General features: G+C 39.4%; 1 protein-coding gene across 3 annotated transcripts in view; it reads right to left on the bottom strand.

Annotated features, from left to right (window-relative positions):
- The window catches only part of NUP107 (nucleoporin 107), a 52,718-nt gene extending 36,339 nt beyond the window's left edge, over positions 1-16,379 (bottom strand). Inside the window, exons 1-7 of one of the 3 annotated variants that reach the window (XM_007502886.3) lie at positions 16,250-16,379; positions 11,564-11,920; positions 6,792-6,883; positions 6,378-6,464; positions 6,094-6,200; positions 2,939-3,083; positions 799-902 (exon numbers count right to left, since the gene is read on the bottom strand). In XM_007502886.3, coding sequence (XP_007502948.1) covers positions 799-902; positions 2,939-3,083; positions 6,094-6,200; positions 6,378-6,464; positions 6,792-6,867 — 519 coding nt within the window. In that variant the 5' untranslated portion in view covers positions 6,868-6,883; positions 11,564-11,920; positions 16,250-16,379. Of the gene's footprint in view, positions 1-798; positions 903-2,938; positions 3,084-6,093; positions 6,201-6,377; positions 6,465-6,791; positions 6,884-9,327; positions 9,541-11,563; positions 11,921-16,249 lie in introns of those variants that run through there. The other 2 variants (XM_007502887.3, XM_007502885.3) reach the window with 2 other exon arrangements.
- Positions 16,380-21,910: the final 5,531 nt, after the last annotated feature.

Genomic DNA, 21,910 nt, shown 5'->3' with positions numbered 1-21,910 from the left:
ACATAAAACCAAGGTCTTCTTCACTCTTAGACTGACCTCTATCCACCCTACCACAATGCTTCTCTATACACATTTTTAAGTTAGTTTGGAACAAGCCTCTTATCCAAAACTACTGATTGCATTAGCCCAAACTCCTTCTCGTAATACATTGTGAAGAATAATGTCATCCTACCTAGTCAATCAGGCACTGTCTTTTCCTAAATCAGAAGTATTCATGTCATTACAGAGTACAAAACGTAAAGTCCTTAAGGACAAAGACTATGCTTTATTAACTTTTGTAGTTCCTTCAGGGGAAACACAATGCTTCTGACAGAGATGCTTCATGAATATGTTCAACTGAATTGGTGAAAAGTGCCCTCCTGCAAGTCTTCTTTTGGTAACATTCTTAATCTAAAAAACTCATTAATAAAAACTTCATTTGTTCCACTCATACTTAGTCACAATGAAGTTGTTCATTGTTTCAGATGTAAAGCTAAATGAATTCTCAAAGTAACTACTTTGTAATTGGCTTAAAAAAACAGACAAATAGGTAATTAATAGTTCTCATAAATCACAAGTTAGTCTCTATTAGAAGTTGACATCATCAAGTAACCTTATATTGTATTACAAGACTTCAAAGTTTTCTAAATTTCATGTAAAACGTTTCCAAAGACTTATCTGTAGGATTATCTAATGGAAAGGTAATGGCAGCATAACTGTTTTTTCCCCAAGGTACTTCCAAGATCACCTGAAACATTATTCTAATGTTTTAATAACAAAAGTATTAGGCTTGGTTAAAAGAAGGGTAAAATAGCTTACCTGGCTCTCACAAATGTTCTCATACTCTTCTATAAGTTCAAAAACTGTATTTGAAGCATGCTTCAGAAAAGTGTGCAGAAAATCAGAATACATACTCATGGTTGCTAAAATATATCAAAAAGATAAGAAAACACTGCTGAGTGTCATGTATCCAGGTACTCTGACTTTCATATTAAGATTTTAGGCAATAAGTACGTGAAGAGGAAAAACTAATAATTCATTAAACAAACACCAACGGTGCAGTTTACTTCCTTCAAAGAAAAATGACAATTAACCTAAGACCATCAGGTTAGTGGAGAGACAGCATTATAGAGACCACAAGTTATTGGACTGGTGTTGGAAGTTCTTGTCTCAGCTCTGCTACCAAGTGGCTCTGTTTATTCAGCTATCTGATGAGGCCTAAATGATCTTCAAAAACCCTTCTAGCTCCAGGTTCTAGGATTTTAAATTTATGACGTAGAATATAAATTTAAAAAGGACAAAGACGCCATTAGTAACAGGACAACCCATTATGCAAAAGATTATTCATAAATATATTCTTAGAATGTAAACTAGAAAATTAATGAGTTACTTTCAAAATGAATGTGTATTAAGTTTCTAAAAGAGGGCAGGTAGGTGGCTCAGTGGATAAAATGCCAGGGCAGGAGTCATGAAGATTCATCTTTCTGGCTTCAAATATGGCCACAGACACTTACCACTAGCTGTGAGACCTTGGGCAAATCGTTTACCCATTTGTCACCATTTCCTTATCTGTAAAATGAGCTAGAGAAGGAAATGTGAAAACTATTTGGTATCTTTGCCAAGAAAATCCCAGATGGGGTCACGAAGAGTCAGAGATGACTGAACATCTAAAATGCTTTATTGTTTTAAAATAAATTTTATTGATTTTTTTGTTTTTGTATGACCCAAATTTTCCACTGTACTCCTTCTCTACACCTGTCCCAGAGGGCCAGATTTTATAATAAAAACTGGAAGAATAAAAATAGTCCAACAAAATTAGCCAGTTTATATGCAATGTCAAACATCCATCATCTCCCACCTCTAAAAAGGGATGTAGAAAGATGTTTTCACTCCATTTCTAAAAAAGAATCCTTACAGTCTTAGTATCAATTCTGAGACAGAAAAGTAGTACAGGCTAGACTATGAGGGTTAAGTGATTTGCCCAGGGTCACCACCTAGGAAGCGTCTCAGGCCAGCTTTGAACTCAGGACCTCCTGGCTGTAGGCCTGGCACTCTATCTACTATTCTACCTCGCTGTCCCTAAAGCATCTTGCCATCTGTTTTCCTTGGGGCTAAGCAGGCTGACTAGAATTCTGCAGGCTTCAGAGCTGACCATTCTGTGGTGGCCACCAGCGCTACATATATTACACATCTTGGACACAGTGGCATTGCCTGCAAGACAGAACAAGCCTGGAGCCGAGGAAGAGCAGGCTGGTTTGCCTGTCAGAAACTGGGCAGCACCTTCAACCATCTCAAGCTGAAAGACTTGTCTTCTTAACAGCAGGATTTTCCCAATGATGCTCTGTAGGTGGGAGTCACTGAATCACACAGATTCAAAAAAATCCCGAAAAGTAGTGCAGAGGGCCGAGCCGGACATGGGGCAAAGCAGAGAGAGAAGCAGCAGTTGCCTCCTTCTCTGTGAGTAGCCAGACAAGCAGTGTTAAAGGAGTTGCAGCAAACTCCCCTGCGAGTAGTGAATTCTGGGGGGGAGAACCTGAGGGAATATAGGGTCAAGAGCCGGACCCAGGGCAGGTGCGAATGGGTTAGAGCCAGAGGCTGCAGTCTGGAGGGAGCAGCGGATCTATCAAAGCAGAAAGCTTGTCTGGTCATCTTTCATCAAGGTGGAAAACATGTAAGACCCAGGCCTCAAAGCCTCAGCGAGCTTAATCAATACCCCATCACCTTAAGGTCTGGCTCATGTTTCTGTTCCTTATCAGACCCACTCCTGCCTTAAGCTCTATGGAAGCAAGAACCTTGTTGTTTCAAATCGAGCCTCTCTCTCCAGACAAGCACACCTCTGCACAAAGCAGCTACTTAAAAATGGTCTGAAGTTTGGGGGAAATGAAATGAGTTTGATTTCATTAATGGCTCCTAAGAAAACCAAATCAACATGGTCACAAAGAGAAGTGAAACCACTTACCAGCTTCTCCAGGATCATCCTCACGAAGCATAACTGCACTAAGAGTGACATCTTCTGTCATGTTAGAAGGTTCATTGTTTGCGAAGATCCCTGAGCGCTGTGGGGAGAAGTTTGCTGTCCAGTTACTCTCATCTAGATTAGTTGTCTTTAAAGAGAGAGAGAGATAGATAGATAGAGAGAGAGAGAGAGAGAGAGAGAGAGAGAGAGAGAGAGAGAGAGAGAAAACAATTTAAGGTAACAAAGTTGAGTGAAAAGAGAATTGCAGCTGAGATCTACAAATGACCTAGAATGAACATTTGGATTTTATTTCTTGCTTTCAAAACTTTTATTCCACACAGTATTGGAAACACAAATTGGAAATGCAATGATAAAGAACAGCCATGAAAGGAATTAATAATGGAAACAAACAGTTCAAAATATTTGCTACTGACATAAAAAAACAGGATTGGAGATTAATTCACAAAAATTATTTGTATTCTTATTTGCTAAAAATAGATAAGAAAACAATTTTTAATAAAAAATTATAACAAAAACCATCAAGTATTTAATGAGTCTAATTAGAAATTCACATGACATGATGATATAAAATTATGATGACTGAAATAAAGGAAGACTCCAAGATGTGGAAAGACATTCAATGAGGAATTAACTTTTTTTTGTCAAAACAAATAAGTATTTTATATACAGTAAAATCAAGGAGTACAATTTCTCTACATTTTCCCAAATGATTTAATTACTAGAATAACATGAACAAGTGATATTGAAAATTCTATATTCAACATTATAGTAAGATTCAAAATACTAAACAGTGATTACTTCCTTCAGAAACATGCTACAAATTGACTTTAAATCAATGAAATAGTATTGATATTTGAAGTTATATAAGGTAGGAAAATGGTAGATATTCACAAATAAGATAGTCTTATAACTACCTTAGCTTTGTCTGGAGAGCATCAACAGTTGGCTACAAGGAGTTGAGTCTAAGGCTATTGGCAAGCTATGTAACTAACAGCACAACTATCTGTCTTATGTTATACCGGAAAAAAACAAAAACAAAAACAAACAAACAAACAAAAAACTTGCATTTTGCCTTAGAATAGATACTAAGTATTAGTTTCAAGGCAGAAGAGTGGTAAGGGCTAGGCAAAGGGGGGGGGGTTAAGTGACTTGCCCAGGGTCACCCAGCTAGAACATCTGACACAATTGAACTCAGGGCTTCCTGTCTCTAAGCCTGGCTCTTTATCCACTGAGTTGTCCCAGGCATATACCTCTAAAATAATCTTTCAATGGAAGCACAAAAGTATGATGGAACCAATAAGAAAAAATGTTTTTGCCCATTTATGAAGGATCATAAGAATACATAATAGGTATATGCCATGGATTCATTTTCCATATAGTCAATCAACAGAGAAAAACAAAGGGCAGCTGCCTCACACTTTGTAAAATTCGACAAGGTCTTGCAAAAATAGAACAATTTCACAAATGCTGTAAGATTTTTTCAGAAGACACAAAAATGACAACAACAGCTGACAGCATTTAACATTTGAAAATTATTTCACATACATTATTTCCTCTGATCTGCAAAAAAGACCCGTGAGCTGTTCAGTTACTCTCCAAGTATTATCACCCCCATTTTAATGACTGAGAAATTGAGGGTTGGAGAAGGAGTGGCTTGCGAAGGGCACACAGCTAGTCAGGATCAGAGGAAGGATTTGTACCCAAATTTTTCCTGAATACACATCAGGACTGTTTGCTCTTATGTTACTTTCAGAATATGTTCAAATATTAAGTTATATTCTAAGGAAATTAAATAAAAATTTCCAAACTTAAAAAATAAAATAAACAACCATTCTGGCAAAAACTATCCTTTTTAGGAAGTACAAAAGGTTCTGTCAATTGTATTTGCTCAAAAAAGCCTTTGTGTAGCTGTACAACCCCGTGCATGTCACTTAATCCCCACTCCCTAGCTCTTACTGCTAGTCTGCCTTAGAATCAATATTTGGACAGAGAGCAAGAATTAAAAAAAAAAGAGGACAGAAAGGAAGGGGGGGGGGAATCGGCAAAACCAATCAATATATCCCCCAAATCTGGCAATAAAGGCAACATTTCATAAAATGGACCACACTCCCTCCCTCCTCTAGAGTTAGGGGAGATTCTCTTCATTGGGAGCAAGGCTGTTCTTTGTAATTTTGCAATACCCATTTCAATTATTTTCTGTTCTATAACATTTCCATTTCCACTGTTGTCATTGTGAATGTTGTTTTTCTGGCTCTGCTTCCTTTACTTTGTATCAGTGCATGGAAGTCTCTTCATGCTTCTCAGTATTCATCATTTCTTACAACACAGTAATATTGTGTTACATTAATATGTCCTAATTTGTTTGGCTGTTTCCCCAGCAATGGGTATTTACTGTTTCCAGTTCTTTGCTACCACAAAAAGAGTTCCTATAAAGATTTCAGTGTCTATGAGGACTTTTTCTGATCAATATTCTTACATCTATCAGAAAGCATTAAAAAAATTAAAATATACTCCTTAAAAGCTTTAGTTATGTGAAAGAAATGTCATGTGGGCTTGTCACATTTTGTATCTTACTAAGAGGACAAAGCACCTTATTTGGTCTGTGCAAATGGTGGTTGAAGACATGAAGAGTCATGTCTAGCTCCCTTACAGCTTATATTCTCTTCCTGGTGCACCCTATTTCCTCTTCTCATTCCTTTTCTTTCTTTTTTTTTTAAACCCTTAAGTTCTGTCTTAGCAATCAGGTTAAATAACCAGTCCAAGGTCACAAAGAAAGGAAGGGTCTCAGGCTAAATTTGAACCCAGGTCCTCTTGACTCTAGGTCTGGTGCTCTAACCACTGAGATACCTCATTGCCCTGTTTATTCCTTTTCAATGACACTCTTGTTTTGCTCTGTTTCCATGCTCGATAGTTGGGAGGTCAAACTTTAATGCCACCATTAACTTATATTCTCAAAATAATGGATTATTAGTGATTCTCTGACTTGATGTCTGACTACATATAAACACTATATATAAAGTTACTCAGAAATAACATTTCTTTTACAATAAATTTTATACTAATTCCTAAAGGATTTATTCTTTGAATCTGAAACTCATGAAGATGCAAATATTGACCAACTCTTGCCTCTCACATACCATGGGCAGATTTCCCAAGGAGGTTGATAAAGGAGCCAAACGAGGGGACTTTGTTCCTGTTGCAAGAATGGCAGAAACATCTGGCTGCCTCAATAAACTTCGAAACACTGAAGTAACAGAAGAGAAAAAGAATTGGTAAGATAATTTGACACCAGAAAAAGGCTTACAAAAAATAGATATTTGCTTATAGAATTAAAAAAAAAAGAAAAATGGTGCAATAGCTAATGTGTTCTTAATTAGTACCTATATAGTTAGAAAATTATTTTTTAAAACAAGAATCTTACAAGTTTGGCAGTGTGAGTTAGGAGTTCGAGGAATCATTTGATTTCTTGGTGTAGCATTAGCCAAAATATCTTCTTGAGGAGTCAAGACTGGTAGGTAAATTGGTCAAGAAAAGCTATTCATTTAGATGGAAGAAGTCATTTAAGTTACAGTTTAGTAGTTTGTTTGGAGTATACTATATAAAAACATATCACCACCTTCTTTCCCCAAAGGGCAAGGGATTCCTTTATGTCAAGAAATATACCAGAACAAACATTTAAGGCAAATTTAAATAAATTAAAAAACAAACAAAATCCTTAAATTGAAAACCTGAAAATTTAAAGTGAACAGAGTACTGCGCTAGATCCCAAGTGAGACAAAGTTATGAGTATAAATACAAACTGTTATTATGATAACTTTTGAAGCTGAAAGGATACTAGACACTCTTTTGTGTGCACTTTGTCTTCGAGCCGTCCGTGTCACCTCCACATCTCGGACCATAGGGGAAGCCATCTCCCCAAAGCAGCTCCTGAAAATATAATTGAGTCTATGAAAATTAAGACAATAAAGAGTGTATAAAGTGCTAATCAAACTTTGTTTCAGGGGAGTATTCAAATTGGGGCAATCTTCTTAACTGTCCAAGGAATACAGACTCATTTCCCAATCTATAACATTCAAAGGGAATTTATCTCGGTCTTTTTGAATGTTTTTCCTCTTGAGTCTATTAAAGCCCAACACAACACCTTTTCTTCATGGAACTTTCTTTGTGTGAAAAGGAGCACAGTTCAGCATTCTGATACTGTCTTGGAATCCCAAATTTTCTTTAAGGTTCAATCCTAACTCTAAGCCCTACAAAAGACCTTTCCTGATCTATCCACCAAGCACCAGTGCTCTTGTCCTCTTTTGGAATTACTTTTATCTCTCTCTCAACTCCACAGGAGCCACAGACTCTATTCCTAGAATCCTGAGCTCTAATAACTCGTCTTCATCTCATCTTGTTTGGAACAGGCCCAGATCTTTCCAGACCACATACTTTATCCCATGTAGCTTAGCACATAAGAGGTGGCAGGTAAAAATAAGACTTAACAACTCAGAGATATAACTGAGTTCCAAAAGAAGGGAAGACAAAAAAGGGAAGGGGAAAGGGAATAGTCACCTGCTTTACACCCCTTAAGTCATTCTCCCTAATGATTAATCTAACTGTGCCCCACTTCTATCAACAGTGGGTATTCTGGGGGCAACTTCAAGGCTCAGTGGATTGGGGGCCAAGCCTAGAGACAGGAGGTCCTAGGTTCAAATCTGACCTCAGACACTTCCTAGCTGTGTGACCCTGGGCAAGTTACTTAATCCCCATTGCCTAGCCCTTCCTTACTGCTTTTCTTCCTTGGAACCAATACACAGTTTTGATTCTATGATGGAAGGTGAGGGTTTAAGACAAAACAAAAAACAGTGGGCATTCCCCAATGCTTGCTTATTACCTATTTATGAGTAAAGGTCTAATGCTACTGTCTCAAATTCAATGTCCTCAACACTGGAAGTCTCCTCCGTTCTCAGTTCTATTCTTCCCATAACCTAAGCTCTGGCTGAAATAGACAAATCTCTGTAACCTGGACCCATACAGAACTTTTCTACATTCATGCCATTGCTTGAATGGCTCCCCATGAACAGAAAGTTTTCCCTCCCCCTCTTCGGATGTTTCATCAGCAGGCCAGGCCCTGTGAGTGTCACAGAGGATACAAGTATCAAAAACAAGACCTCTCTGTTCTCAAGAATCTGACATTTTGCTAGAGGAGTTTCCTGATGGAGGATGTGCATGTGCACAGACATGAAAACATACCCTAAGGAGGCAGCTATTAGCAATTGGGATAATCAGGAAAGGTCTCTGAGGGAAATGGTTCTAGGGGAAGCTTAGGCTGCCAGAAGGCAGAAAGGAGGGGGCTCGCATGTGAATGAAGTGGGGAGGTGGAAGTTCTCCTTTTATTTAGGGAGTAGCCAACAGGACAGTTAGAAGTATAAAATAAAGCAGTTTGAAATCAGCTTAGAAAGGCAGGTTGGAGCCAGTCTGGGAAGCATGTAAAATGCCCAACACCTTAGGGTAATGGGGAACCCTGGGAGCTTCTGGAGCAGACACGTTGCCTGGCAACAGGTGTGGCAAGGTACCACCAGCTTTGGCTTCTTAAGATCAAGGAAGAAAAGTTCTTGCCCCCAGGCTTTGGCACAGTCCATCTGCTCACCACCAGAAACAATTCATTTTAACAATTGAAATGGCATTAAAAGTTGCACTCTAAAGAGCTCGGCTCTTCAGATTCACTTGCCACGGAATGCTGAGTGCGGTCCAAGCTCGAGTTAAAGGCTTCCTTCCTTCCTTCATTCATTCCGAGGCGCCCGAGCTTCAGGACACAGGGATGGGGGAAGCTGTTGGGAGCTTGCCCGTGTCTGCTGGGCTATCCCCACCTCCCCATCCAGATCACGGGGCCTCTCTTCCAGCTCCCCCGCGGTCACACATCCTCTAGCTATCTCCGGAGCATTTGCCCAGTATCCTTCGCCAGTCTTGGGCACGCGAGGCTGGGCGCAGCCTGTGCAGTATCCTCAGGCCCGGACCACTTACACCCGATGGGAGAGGGGGCGGGGCGGGTTCCGAACTGAATCCAGCTCCGGGTGTTCAGCCCCGAGACCTGTCCATTTCCTCTGACCTCCGACCCCGTAGAGTCCTGGCCTTGGCCCGAGGCTCAGCGCGCGGACTAGACATAATCAATCGTATCATTTACGCCGGCAAGACTGACGGGGTGGGACGGGGGAGAGCGCGGAACTCGGGGCTAGGTTCTCGGGAGAATCGATTCAGAAGCTCCCGGGTCCCTCAGTTTGCTTCTCTGTAGAAGGGGCACGCCTGGCGACACTCCTTGGCCTAGGGGCTCGGACAGTGCACGAGCCCTCCCCGAGATGCCACCAACCTTCCCAACCACCCGCACTCACCCGGAGTCCATGGCTGCTGCAACAACCCCAAGGTAGCGGACCAGCTGGGATACTTAAGAATCCACGGGCCGCGAGGCAAGCATACCGCCTTCTAGAAGTGTAACCTCCGACCCGGAACTGCTTCTCTGCCCGGGCCAGAATCGAAAGACCGGGAAGTTTGAAGAATTGAAGAATGCGCACGCGCAAACGCCTTCATTGATTAGATTCCTGCTGCGCTTGCGCAAGGGGGCCGAGCCAAAGCCACGAGTGACGCGGAGGTATCGTGGATTAATGGATAACGCTCAGCCGCCATTGGTTGGGGTGGTGGTTCGCTAAATGGGGTGACCAGAAGAGCATCACGGTCTCAGGGACGAGATGGATAGTCAGTTCACGGAGGGTGGTGGAGCGGACATTAGGCATTTAATTTAATTTGGAGGTTTTCCTGTATGGGCGTGGGTGTGGTTTTTTTTTTGAGGGGCGAGGTTACCTGGGTTCTTCTAGTCACTCCGCTTCAGAAACCAAGTAAATAAAGGTCCAAGTTTTTTATAAATAGAAAAATTAGGATAATTAACTTCCGAAAGAAGAGAGGGAAGCTTGCGTTTTAATTCTGGCTCAGACACTTGACTGTGTGACTCCGCGGGAGGCACTTGACTCTTTTTTAGCCTCATTGTACCGCATGGAAAATAGGGATCTTAGCAGCCACCTCATATGACTTTGGAGGATCTAATTATACACTCACAGTGCTGTCAGATCTTCATGGCCACATTGGGAGATTTTTTGGCAAAAAAAAAAAACAACCCCAAAACATTATGGAGTGGTTTGCCACTTTCTTCTCCAGCTCATTTTACAGAGTAGGAAACCGAGGCCAACAGGGATAAGTGACTTCTCTACAGCTACACAGCTAGGAAGTGCCTGAAGCCGCCTTTGAACTTATGTAGTCTTCCTGTCTCCAGATCCAGCGCGCCATGCGCAGTGCCACCTATCTGCTGGGCTGAAGGCAACGATCCAAAACTGTTCCAAAATATTCATGAGGAAAAAAACGCTCTCAATTTCCGTTATCACTTTGTTTTTCTCCCATGTTATACTTTTTGCAGCATGACTAATATAGAAATACGTTTTGCATTGTTTCAAACATATAATCAATATATTGCTTGCCTTCTCAAGGGATGGGGAGGGATGACAGAGCTAGAGAATTTGGAACTCAATTTTTTAAAACAAATGTTAAAACAAATTTAAGTGTAACTGGGAAATATTTAACAAAATAAAGTTAAAAATATTTTTAATGTTAATAAATATTTTCTTAAAAAAGAGAGAGGTAATTCCTTCCCTTTAGAGCCTTTTCTTCCTATCAGCACTAAGGTATAAGGAAGAGGCTCAGAGCTACTTAGGGATTGGAAAGGGAGCAGCAAATTCATGGCTTCTGGGGCAAACCTGTTTCTGGGATGGGGTCACCTCTGGTTTGTGTCTCCTTTCCTTTAATAAGGTCCGCAGGGTGTCCTTATTTAATGGAACTGCTGCAGAAACATCTGATAGAAAAGTGGGGTTTGTTCCACCCCCGATTCAAGTTTATACTCTGGATCTTTTTTACACCCCCCCCCCCTTTACTCCCTAAGGATATCTTAAATTAGAGCCCAAAATAGAATTGTTCCTCAGGAATTTGATGTGGGAGTGGGATTGGAACACTGGGGAGCCTAGTGCTCCCAGAGAGAATACAGACAGAAAGAGCCCATTGAGTATTGGTCAGACTACATTCATTGGAGGTGAAATGTAAAATAGCTAATAAGCTTCTCTTATAAAGAAGCTGTTTGCAAAGATTAAATAGTTAATAAGTAGCTCTGATGAAGGAGCAGTTTGCAAATGGCTCTCCAAGATTTATGTAATAGCTTCTGTACACATCGTCATGATTCAATGATTTTTTTTTTATTGCTTAGAATTCCCATTTCTGTGTGTGGAAATAAAACTGCCTATTGTAAACCTGATTTATGTTTTTACTCTGGGCACAGTTTTTCTCTCCTCCTACCTCCTTAAACTAGAACCAAAATTAGAATGAGCCTCAGGATCTGAGGTGAGGTTGGAACTGGAGCATAGAGAGGGAACTCTGGTTTCCCTGTTGAGGAGATAGAGGCACCCCAGAGTAAAAGAACCCAGAGCAAACCCTGGAGGGCAGGGACTGGCAAAGGCTGTTAACACCTGTGACCTCCACCTAGGTATGGGCAATCATTTTCTTTTGTAAGCAAAGAAGCCAGAGAGGGCTCACCATAGTTGACCTCAAGTGATTTTCAGGCTGTCATAAGAAAGAGGAATCTCGTTTAATATGCTTGGCTTCAGGGGGAAGTGCTAAATTCCATAGGATCAGATCTGAACAGCACAGTACACAAGGAAAACCTTTTTAACTATGTGAGCGACCCCAAAGCAGCATGGCAGAACAGGTGGTTTCGGTAGGTAGCAGGTTTCCTATCTTTGGAGGTCATCAGGTGAAGATGGGAGAACCACTTGCCAGAGAAGTTGCAGAGCTCCGGCAGGTCTCAGTTGAAATAGATGGTGGTGGAGCTCCCTTCCAATTCTGAGTTTCGTTGACTGGTTTTGGGATCCATGCTAGCCTTTCTCTGGTGTCCTGTAATTAAAGAACAGAAGCCCTTTTACAAAGGGAAGGACAGAAGACTACATAGACTGCCCGTAATTTCCTTTAAACATTTCACTTTCAAAATGTTTTCTTTAATGAAAACATTCATTTTTCTTGGGCTGGAGGCAGGGAGTGGGGAAGGGAACGTTAAAAGCCATTACAGATTCCTGAGAATCCCCCAAAGTGGTCTCCTTATTGAAATTCATATTGCATATTTCCTGGGATCATATTTTGCATAACCAGAACTTTGAATAGCATGGATTAAAATACATGCTACCACTTCAGGGGATTCATTATTTCCTCTAATTAGGACCTGTCTCTATTGGCTCATTTGATCCTTTTAACTGCTTTGGGAGGTAAGTGCCTATTATTATCCCCATTATACAGTTGAGGAAATGGAGTCAGACAGAGGTTAAGTAACTTCCTGGGGTCACACAGTACATGGGTCTGGGGCTGGATTTGAACTCAGATCTTCCTGACTCCAGGCCCAACAATCTATCTACTGTGTCACTCGTCACTCAGAAACAAAGGGGCTGAATCTGTTCCAGGTATACACGAATTGATTCATAATCCACTAAATAGAGACAATAGTTACAAAAGCAAATTTCTTTGAGTTTCTGAATTCTGAAAAAGAAATCATTACTAAAGCTTTTCAGCATCCCATGAGGAGAAAAAGTGGTAGCTCTTGCTTTCTTAGAGGCAGTAAGGTGACCTAGGGAAGGATGTAGCACTGGTCTTAGAATCTTAGAAGAATGGAGTCTCTAATCCTGGCTCAGACATTTATTAAACTGTATGACCCTGGACAAGTCCCTTAACCTCTCTGGCTCAGTTTCCACATCTATAAAACAGGAATGATAATAGCACTTGCCTCATTGTGAGGACTACTAAAATTATATATTAAAAATATATATGTATATAAAGCAGTCTGAAAATACTATACAAACATTAGATATTATTCTGTCAAATTTTGCTAGTAATCACTTAGTGTGCCAGTCTTGGAGTCTGAGAAAGACTGTTCAAATCCTTTCTGGTACACCTTACAGGCTGCCTGACCTGAGACCTCTTAGTGCTCCAAGCAATTCTCTAAAAGAATAAATTGCAGAAAATTGCTGATTTGCATTGGTAGAGGGGATTTTCTCACCAGGCAACAAAGACATTCCATCTTTGTTAAACCAGACTCTCTGGGGCTGGAATGTTGGATTGCTCTTCCTCATCTCCACAAATGTGGCTTCCTTCAAGGCTCAGCTTCAAGGCTCCACCTTCTCCAGGAAAACTCCCCCTAAATTCTAGTGACTGCCTTTGCGTGATTGTTTTCTGTTTTTCCTGTCCATCACTTGTTTGTACATATTGCTTGTGGTCCCACCTGTTGGATTGGGAGCTCCTTGGAGGACAGAGCCTGTCTTTTCCCTTCTTTTTAGTTCTAGCCCAGTGCCTGGCACCCTGGAGGTGTTTAATAAAGGAGGTCCTTAGACTGTAGTGTGATAAATAAAAAATAGGCTCCCCAGAAAAACAAAGGAAAAGACTTCAGCACCCCAGTCCTTATGCCAGTCATCCTCTAAAGAGGCTCTTTGATTGAGCCTGAGGCATTCTGAAGGAACCAATTAGAGAGTGAGAAGCCAGGGGGTCCAGGGGATAGATTGCTCAGCTTGGAGTCAGGAAGACTCATCTTCCTGGGTTCAAATCTGGCCTCAGATACTTCCTAGCTGGGAGACCCTGGGCAAGTCACATCACCCAGTTTACCTCAGTTTCCCCTAAAACAAGCTGGAGAAGGAAATGGTGAACCACTCCAGGATCTCTGCCAAGAAAACCGCAAATTGGATCACAAAGAGTCAGACAGGATTGAACATCAATAAAGATTGGGATGAGTTCTTGTGATGGTACTTTTCATTTGTGATAAACACCAAAGAAGGGAGGAGCCTGGGGACCAAAGGTACCATTATACTGTATTATCCAATCAACTAAAAATAGAACTAATTGTTTTAATAGGGGGTGGTAGATTAAATTTCCAGAGATTAAGGGGGTGGGGAGCAGAGAAAAGAGCCCACCCAGAAGAGGTTTTAGGAAAGGCCAGGAATGGATTTTTTTTTTATCTCTTCCCCCCATCCTGTAGGGAAGAGGGTACAGTATTGGCCACCAAAAGTGCCCATCACAACAGCACTCATACACACCAGGTGCTTCGGGTGGGTCAGATCAAACATTGCAGGCCATAATAAGGGTGGAAAGAAAGAAGTTGAGTGTGGGATTAGAGGAGCTCTAATCAAAGTCACATTTGATTCTTACTGCCTTAGGACTTTGGACAAATTTGTTCATTCATTCAAATATTTATGAAGTACCTCTTGTGTACCAGGCACTGTACTAAGAGCTGGAGATATAGCTTTTTTCTCATTGAAAGTTTCACTAGATTTTGAAACTGTTTGTTAAAAATAGAAGGAAAGAAGAAAATCTACTAAGTGAACTCCATCAAAAATCTTTGCAATAATAAGTGAATAGAATTGAAAAATGAATATCATGATTAATAAAGCATAATGCTAAACTTCTGTTTTGAGCTATCTAGATCTTTTTCAGTCACAACAGCCATTACAAGCAAATATATAAGTAAAATGATCTTAGAACCATCTAAGGGTACATATTAAATAAATAAAATTTAAAAATTAGTTAAATAAATAGACATCTATTTGGGGTGTATGTTCAAAAATCATTTTTGAAAAAAAATTGGGTTGCACAATCCAAATGACATGACAGATCCAAACTGGAAGGGAAAACAGAAAGAGTCCAAGATGCGGGGCTAAGTGCTGAAACATGATCAAAGAAAATGCCTGTCCTCAGGACACTTATATTCTGTTGGTCACAGAAATAAAGATATGGAAATTAATCCAGAGTATGGAGGCATCTTGATATAGTAATTTTTAGCACTAATCAAAATTCAGGGGTGAGATGTTAATAAGAAAAAAAATAGCTTTTGATTTTATGAGGACATATATATTATATTTGCATATAATAACTACATATATTTAAAAAACCCTTACATTCCTCCTTCGAATAAATATTGGTTCCAAGGCAGAAGAGTAGTAAGGGCTAGGCTATGGGGTAAAGTGACTTGCCCAGGATCACACAGCTGGGAAGTATCAGAGTTTAGATTTGAACCCAGGACCTCCAGTCTCTAGGCCTGGCTCTCAAGCCACTGAGCCACCCATATCTATATATCTATATATCTAGGTCATTGAATCAGCTGTGCAGAGCAGATCTGGTTCCTTTCAAGACAAAACTGCCTGACTGAAGACTCTGACTTACTCTTGAAAGAACTGATAACAAAGCAGAGCTCCTCTGAGACAGGAATTTTACGATTGAATCAGACACCAAAAGGGTTAAGAAGTCCCCACGCTTTCCTTTTCTCATATTTTATAATCCAAATCTGTAGGGTCACATAATCAGTCAACTGCATCCATCACATGCCTTACTCATGTGATTTTTTAAGTCAGCTCCATGATAGACGACTGGAAACCCTGGTTATCTATGCTTTAAGGTCTTAAAAAGGTAATAATACCAAGTTCAGGAAACTGGAGGTAATAGCTTTTTTCATAGATGAATAGATAGGACACTCTTACAGAAAACTGACTCACCAGCACCCATACATAAATTATTCATTTAAAACAGTGTGTATGTTCCAACATAGAGACACTTGGCAGCTGCTAGAAGCATTAATATTAACTTTTTATCTAATGCTTTTGAAGTAGCAACATGTGGTAGGGAGCATTTCTTAGAAACAAACACTGAAAACTGAAAACTAAAACCATAAATTAGGCAGAACAGAATTTTAAGTCTGCCTTGATGGCATTTAGATATTTCTCCAAAGGCTTGAGATGATTCAATCTCAAATATCTATCATCTATCCCTAGTTAAAAATAACATTTAAAGAAAAATAACAGTATAATCCTTTGTAGTAACACCACTCTGTTATTATTCCTGTTCTGCGAAAGCATCTCAGTGTCTCTCTCTAAGGTTACTAGAACCAAACTTGCCCAACCCATTCTTTCACTTAAATAAAAAAGGTGACTTGTGCTTCTATTCCAGAGGGGTCTTTTTTTCTCTTCTCTGTTTCTTCTTGCTCAATTCCCCTTAATTTGATCATCTCTTCATAAATGACTCCGAAAGAGAGTAACCCGAATTTTCCATCACTTAACTGTCTCTTGGATTTAACTACTTGAATACCTGAACTAAAATTCAAAATGTACTAAATGCAAACTCCTTTTTCTTCTCCCTATCCCGCCTACAAACTTTACTGTTTATATTGAGGACACCACCATCCTTTCAATCACTCACATTCTCAAACTTGGACTTATCCTTGGGTCTCCTCTTGTGCTCACTCCCCAAAATCTCATTGATGGCCAAAGCTTGAAAGTTCTATCACTGTGACAACAAGCCTTTCTCCTATTGTTATTCACACAGCCACCTGCTTAGCTTGTGCCTTCATCACTTCTCACTGGACAATAGCATCCCAGTTGGTCTTCTTGTTTTGGGCAGAACTTTCTTCAATATCTGCTCTAAACAGCCCCCAGAATCATCTTCCTAAAGCATCAGTCTGACCACATCACTCCTCTGCTCAACGGTGTTCAGCAGGTTCTTTTTCCTTAGCTAGTCATTGAAAGACTTTTAGAGGCTTGCTCTACCTCCCTTCCAGATTTGTTTAACAGAAGTCCTCTTCATACATCCTATGTTCTGGCCAACCTGGCCCACTGATGTTCCTTGAATTCAATTGCATCTTCTGTCTGTGTATTTGCACAGACTCTTCTAGATGCCTAGAACGTATTTCCTCCTCCTTTCTCCCTATCAGGATCATTAGCTTTCTTCAATACTTAATTCAGACGTCATTTCCTACAGGAAACCTTTCCTGATGGTTTCCTCTTCCTTCTCAAATGATCTAGCATTTGTCTGGAAAATTATATTTTCTCCCCAATATAATCTCTTTATGGGAAGAGAATGTTTTTCATTGTAATCCTTGATCCAAAGCTTCCCCAAGAATATTCCCATATAATTTAAATCTAATCCTGGAGGCTTCCTAAAAGTGCCATTTTCCCCTTTTTGGATTTGTTTTGCTTCCACCTAGAATTTTACTCTAGAAAAATAACTAAACATAGCTTGGGGATAGCTCGTGTGGTTACTGGATAGCATTGCAAGGAATGATGTTCACTACATTTTAGCAACCAGGAAGACTTTTTATGGGTGTAGGAGTTATCCATGAGGCAGGTCTCTGTGCTATACAAACTGTCAGAATTTGTAATAAACAGAGAGAAAGAACAGTAATGAGAAAAAGATACAGTATATAGTTAAGAAGATCTAACCTTGAATTGTTTAAAGAAGCCTTTGGAAATTGTTAAAAAGGGAAAGGAACATGAGTAATGACATCAACACCAACGGGGATAATTTCATCCAGAAGTTAAAACAATGTAAATTAATTGCTACAAGGAGACTAAAAGATCCCAGAAAGTATCTTAGTCAGCAAACATTTACCTTACTGGCCACACAGGGAGAGATGGCTAACAAAGCAATACCCATTTAGAGAATTGTTATGGGAGAAATATTTCCTTTTGGAATTCATATGGTAGTTAATTGCGGACAAAATAAATCTACCACAATGCAGAAGTTATAGAGTTAAAAACCTGGATTTGGTTATGCTTAAACACAGGTTCAGAGGGGCGGGAAAGTAACATCTGAACAATTATCAGGGTTCTAGTAAAGATTCTTGTAGACAAAAAGCATATCAGAGTGATAGAGAAATAGTTATTTTCCATGTTGCAATCTCATACATTCTTTTGGGCTATAAAAGTTTAAAAAAACATACATAATTGCATCTTTCAATGTCATAAAAATTGAACAGATTTAAGTAACAAAACCATAATCTCTGACATCCCCTAAGGAAACAAACCTAATTAAATATACTCTGTAAACTAAATCAGGTTGGAGATTACACTACATTCAGGGGATCCACAGTGGGCTGATTGAGAGAGGAGATTTACAGGTCACCAAGACAGTCAAAAAATACTTGACATCAAGGAAATTTTTACACATTTAGCTGGGAGGAGGGGGAGGCTAACAAATAACTAAATCATTTTGGGGAGCTCAAACTCCCTTGGCTTCTATCTGAGGAATGTCAGTTGTTCCTTAACACTATTAGAGAGTCAGATGAGGTTACTATTAACAGAAGACAAGGTTTCAGTTAATCAAAAATTGCAAGAGGAATGGCTCTGAGCCCCAAATACCAAGCAATAAAAGGAAGTAAAAAATTCTCCTAACAATTTAACCTAATATATACCATTTTATAAAAAAGGATGAGGGACCATTATGAGAAGTATCATCTCATATATCAGAGAGAAGCAGTGGAGGGTAAAGCCAATCTAAAAAGAACCTATACCTACTCAAAATAATACAACAAAACAAAATCACTCCAAGGGTGTTCGAAGATGAAAATGGGAAAAAGATTATAAATAGAAGAAAATGGAAAATGTTTTCAAAAATCATTACATTTTCTCCCTCAAAGAGAATAGAACAGGAATATTTGTACTCTAACATCACAGTCTTTGCTCACAGAGGAAGTAGAAATGGCACTGAAGAGAAGACAGGAAAAACAGTCAGACTGAGCAAATATTCAATTGTAAGAGAATTGAAGGACCCACACACAAAGACCCTAGAAGAAGAGAATATACCAAGATGTTGAAAAAGATCTTGGACCTTATCGATTCCCAAAACGTGAGAAAACACCAAAGACTTCAGGCTTAACTATAAAAATATATCAATGTACATCGATATTTCTATCTCAATAGTAGACTTATCTTTTCTCCCATCTCTACAAAATCCTCATAAGGATCATCAGTACATGAATTAAGGGCATCCTTGATGAGGGTAGTAGTAGTGAAGAAGCAGGCATTTGCCATTTTTACCATAGCAGAACTAATTAAAAGATAGAGAGAAAGTAAGATCACATTGTGGTTTGAGATGACAAAAAAAGAACATTTGAGAACAAAATATTACCGCCTCTTAGATGCTTTAAAAAAAGTTCTACCAATTTTTTCAAGATCATTCAAGATTCCATGAGATATGTAACAATAGAAATAACCTTGTTCAACGACTCTAATAATAAACATCAAGGCACAGAATGGATAATTTAAAAATATATATATTTAACCTAGCAATAGAGAAGGTCCAGGATAGAGTCCAGGTTGAGGAAAGATTCTATATGGAATCTAAATTCCATTAGATTGTGAGCTCATTGAGGGCATTTGTCTGTTGCCTCTTCTGGTACCCAGTGCTTAACATAGTGTCCAGCACACAGTAGGAATTTCATGAATATTTATTGATTGTCTGTAGTTGGTGAGGTCTTCTAGAGATTCCAGTATGCAGATAACATGGTGTCAAGCCCAGGATATTTGAGGGATTACTGGAAGAGATCTGTAATTCCTCAAAGGAACCTGACCTGTCAATTCACAAAGGAAAGATTGAGAGTGAAGAGTGTCTATTGCCTGGATTTTAGCATCTCTTTGAATGGACACTTCATAGAATCTGTCCCACAATATGTAGGTGTATCTATGACAGACAGTGCAGATGGACAAGTAATTGGTTTCAGAACTGAAGAGGAGGAGGATGGACTAGATCACTTCTGGAAAATTGCAGAGTACTTTTATGGACCTCAATCTTTTTATAACAGCAAAGCTCATCTTTCCAATACAAATATTTTACCATTATGGCAGTGAGACCTGAAATACCACTGGCTTTGAAGAACTAAAGATAAGTAGTAATGAGAGGGAAAGAAAAAAGCATATGGCGGGTGTGAGTAGGCACTAGAGATCTGGCAGGGGAATGGGATGTAGAACCCTGAGGGAAAGTTGGAATCATTAGAACAGAGTGCTCTGCTGTGAACTCTAAGCCAAGCTCTTGTCCAAGAAAACTTATTATTTATTTTAGGGCTTTAGATGTTTCTGTTTGTGGGTGGCTAGGTGGCTCAGTGGATTAGAGAACTGGGTCTGAATTCAAATCCAGCCTCAGACATGTATTAACTGTGTGACCATGGATAAGGCACATAACCTCTATTTGGCTCAGTTTCCTCATCTGTAAAATGGGGATAATAATAGCAGCTGCCTCCCAGGTAAGGTAAGTGAGGATCAGACAAAGAGTTTAGGAGTAAAAAGAGCTCAGTAACAGTGCCTGGTACATAGTAAGCACCATATAAATGTTAGTTATCATTACAGTTATTATTTTGGACATATGCATTCTCTGTGTCAGTTTTAGGGTTCCTATAAATTCTTTCCATCTTATATATTTTCCCTCCCCCTTACCATACAACAAGGCCATCCTCTCTTTTTGTCCCATAATTTGATGACAATTAATAGCTGTCACAGCTGAAAGATATATAGCTTGAAATGGAGAGATGCATTGGCTGCATTTATTAAATCATGATACTCATTTTTCAATCCTATACAACAAATATGCAAAGTTTTAGCTAGTCAATTTTCATCTTCCCTTAAAATTTTAATAAATTGAGATCTGAATTCATCTGAACATCTAAACATGAAATTTTTGAAAAATAATTTTTTCAATGAAAAAACTTTTCTCTTCCTATTCCTGAAAAGAAAATCCCCAAAACTTCTAATTGTAAAAATTAAAATCTATGTGCAATAATGAAAATATATTTTAGGAGATTTATTAATGACTATTAGAAGTAAAGGAATAAAAAGGTATACAAAATTAAAACAAAAAAAAAAACCATGTATCCATGGCTAACCAGCCTGTTCAAAATCCCTGCACTTACCACTACCATGCTCATGACAGGAAGTAAAGAGGCTGGGACCCTCCACCCCACTGCCTAATATCTCCTGCCTACAGGAAGCTCCCAGGATGTAGTTTTTTTAGGGTAATAGATTTTCAATTATACATTATTAATATGCGTAATTAAGTGAAGAATAATGATAGGTTTGTATGTTTAGATGAGTTCAGATCTCAATTTGTTAAAAATTTAAGGGAAGATGAAAATTTATTAGCTAAATTACATAAAAAATTACATCCTTTAGAAATATTCACTCTGTTTTTCCTCACAACTCTAAGAGGCTGGCATTACTATTATCCCCATTTTATAAATGAGGAAACTGTGATAGAGAAGGTCAAGTGATTTGCTAGGGTCACATAGCTGGTAAATGTCTGAGGCTGTGTTTGAAATCAAGTCTTCCTGATTCCAGTCCAGTGCTCTAGCCACTATACCGCCATATATATCTCAGTCTATACCCTGAGTTCATTTCTTCTCTCTCTGAAGGTTGGTGGCATGCTTTATCACTGATCCCCTGGAAAGGTGGTTGGCCATCTTATTGGAAAAATTTTTAGTCTTTTAAATTTGCTTCTTTTACAATAAATCTCATTGTTTTATAAATTGTTCTGTTTTTGGTCACTATGCATCAGTCCATACAAATTTTCCCAGGTTTCCCTTGTGAAGATGGGATTCACTCTCTCCTGCCCATCTTTAGATTTAATCATCAGAAATATACACTCCACTTATCCTTAAGTGGGGGAGGTCTGTGACCCACGTGTGCGAAAGTGGGTTACGAATCAGAAACCACTGACTGCCCATTGGGCAGTCCTAAGCAAAACTATAGACTATAATTGGTCCACATAAAAGTAGAGGAAGGCACTGGAAGTGACGCAAAGAAGCATCTTTAAAAGGAGTTACAACTTCCTGTGAGGGAAGTCCTTAGTTCTTTGGAGTTCTGAGTTCAAGTTGGAGGCTGATGAAAGGATCTGCTGACTGGATCTGAGACCCTGGACTTGGTGAGACTGTTCTTAAATCTCTCCCTTTGAACTACCACGTGGGTGAGTGCAAAGGCTGACTTCTTCCCTGATTTCCTGGAGGGAGGAGCCTCTGGAGAGGTCCCTTGTCTTGGAGGAGGCCTCCTGGCTAAAACGTTTGTTTTAATTTACCTCTAGACCTCCTTCACTGGGGCC

Source organism: Monodelphis domestica, chromosome 5 (assembly GCF_027887165.1).
Source record: "Monodelphis domestica isolate mMonDom1 chromosome 5, mMonDom1.pri, whole genome shotgun sequence".
Taxonomy (NCBI): Eukaryota; Metazoa; Chordata; class Mammalia; order Didelphimorphia; family Didelphidae; genus Monodelphis; species Monodelphis domestica.
Note: the sequence above shows the minus strand (reverse complement) of the source record. Positions and strands in the feature narration are given on the sequence as shown.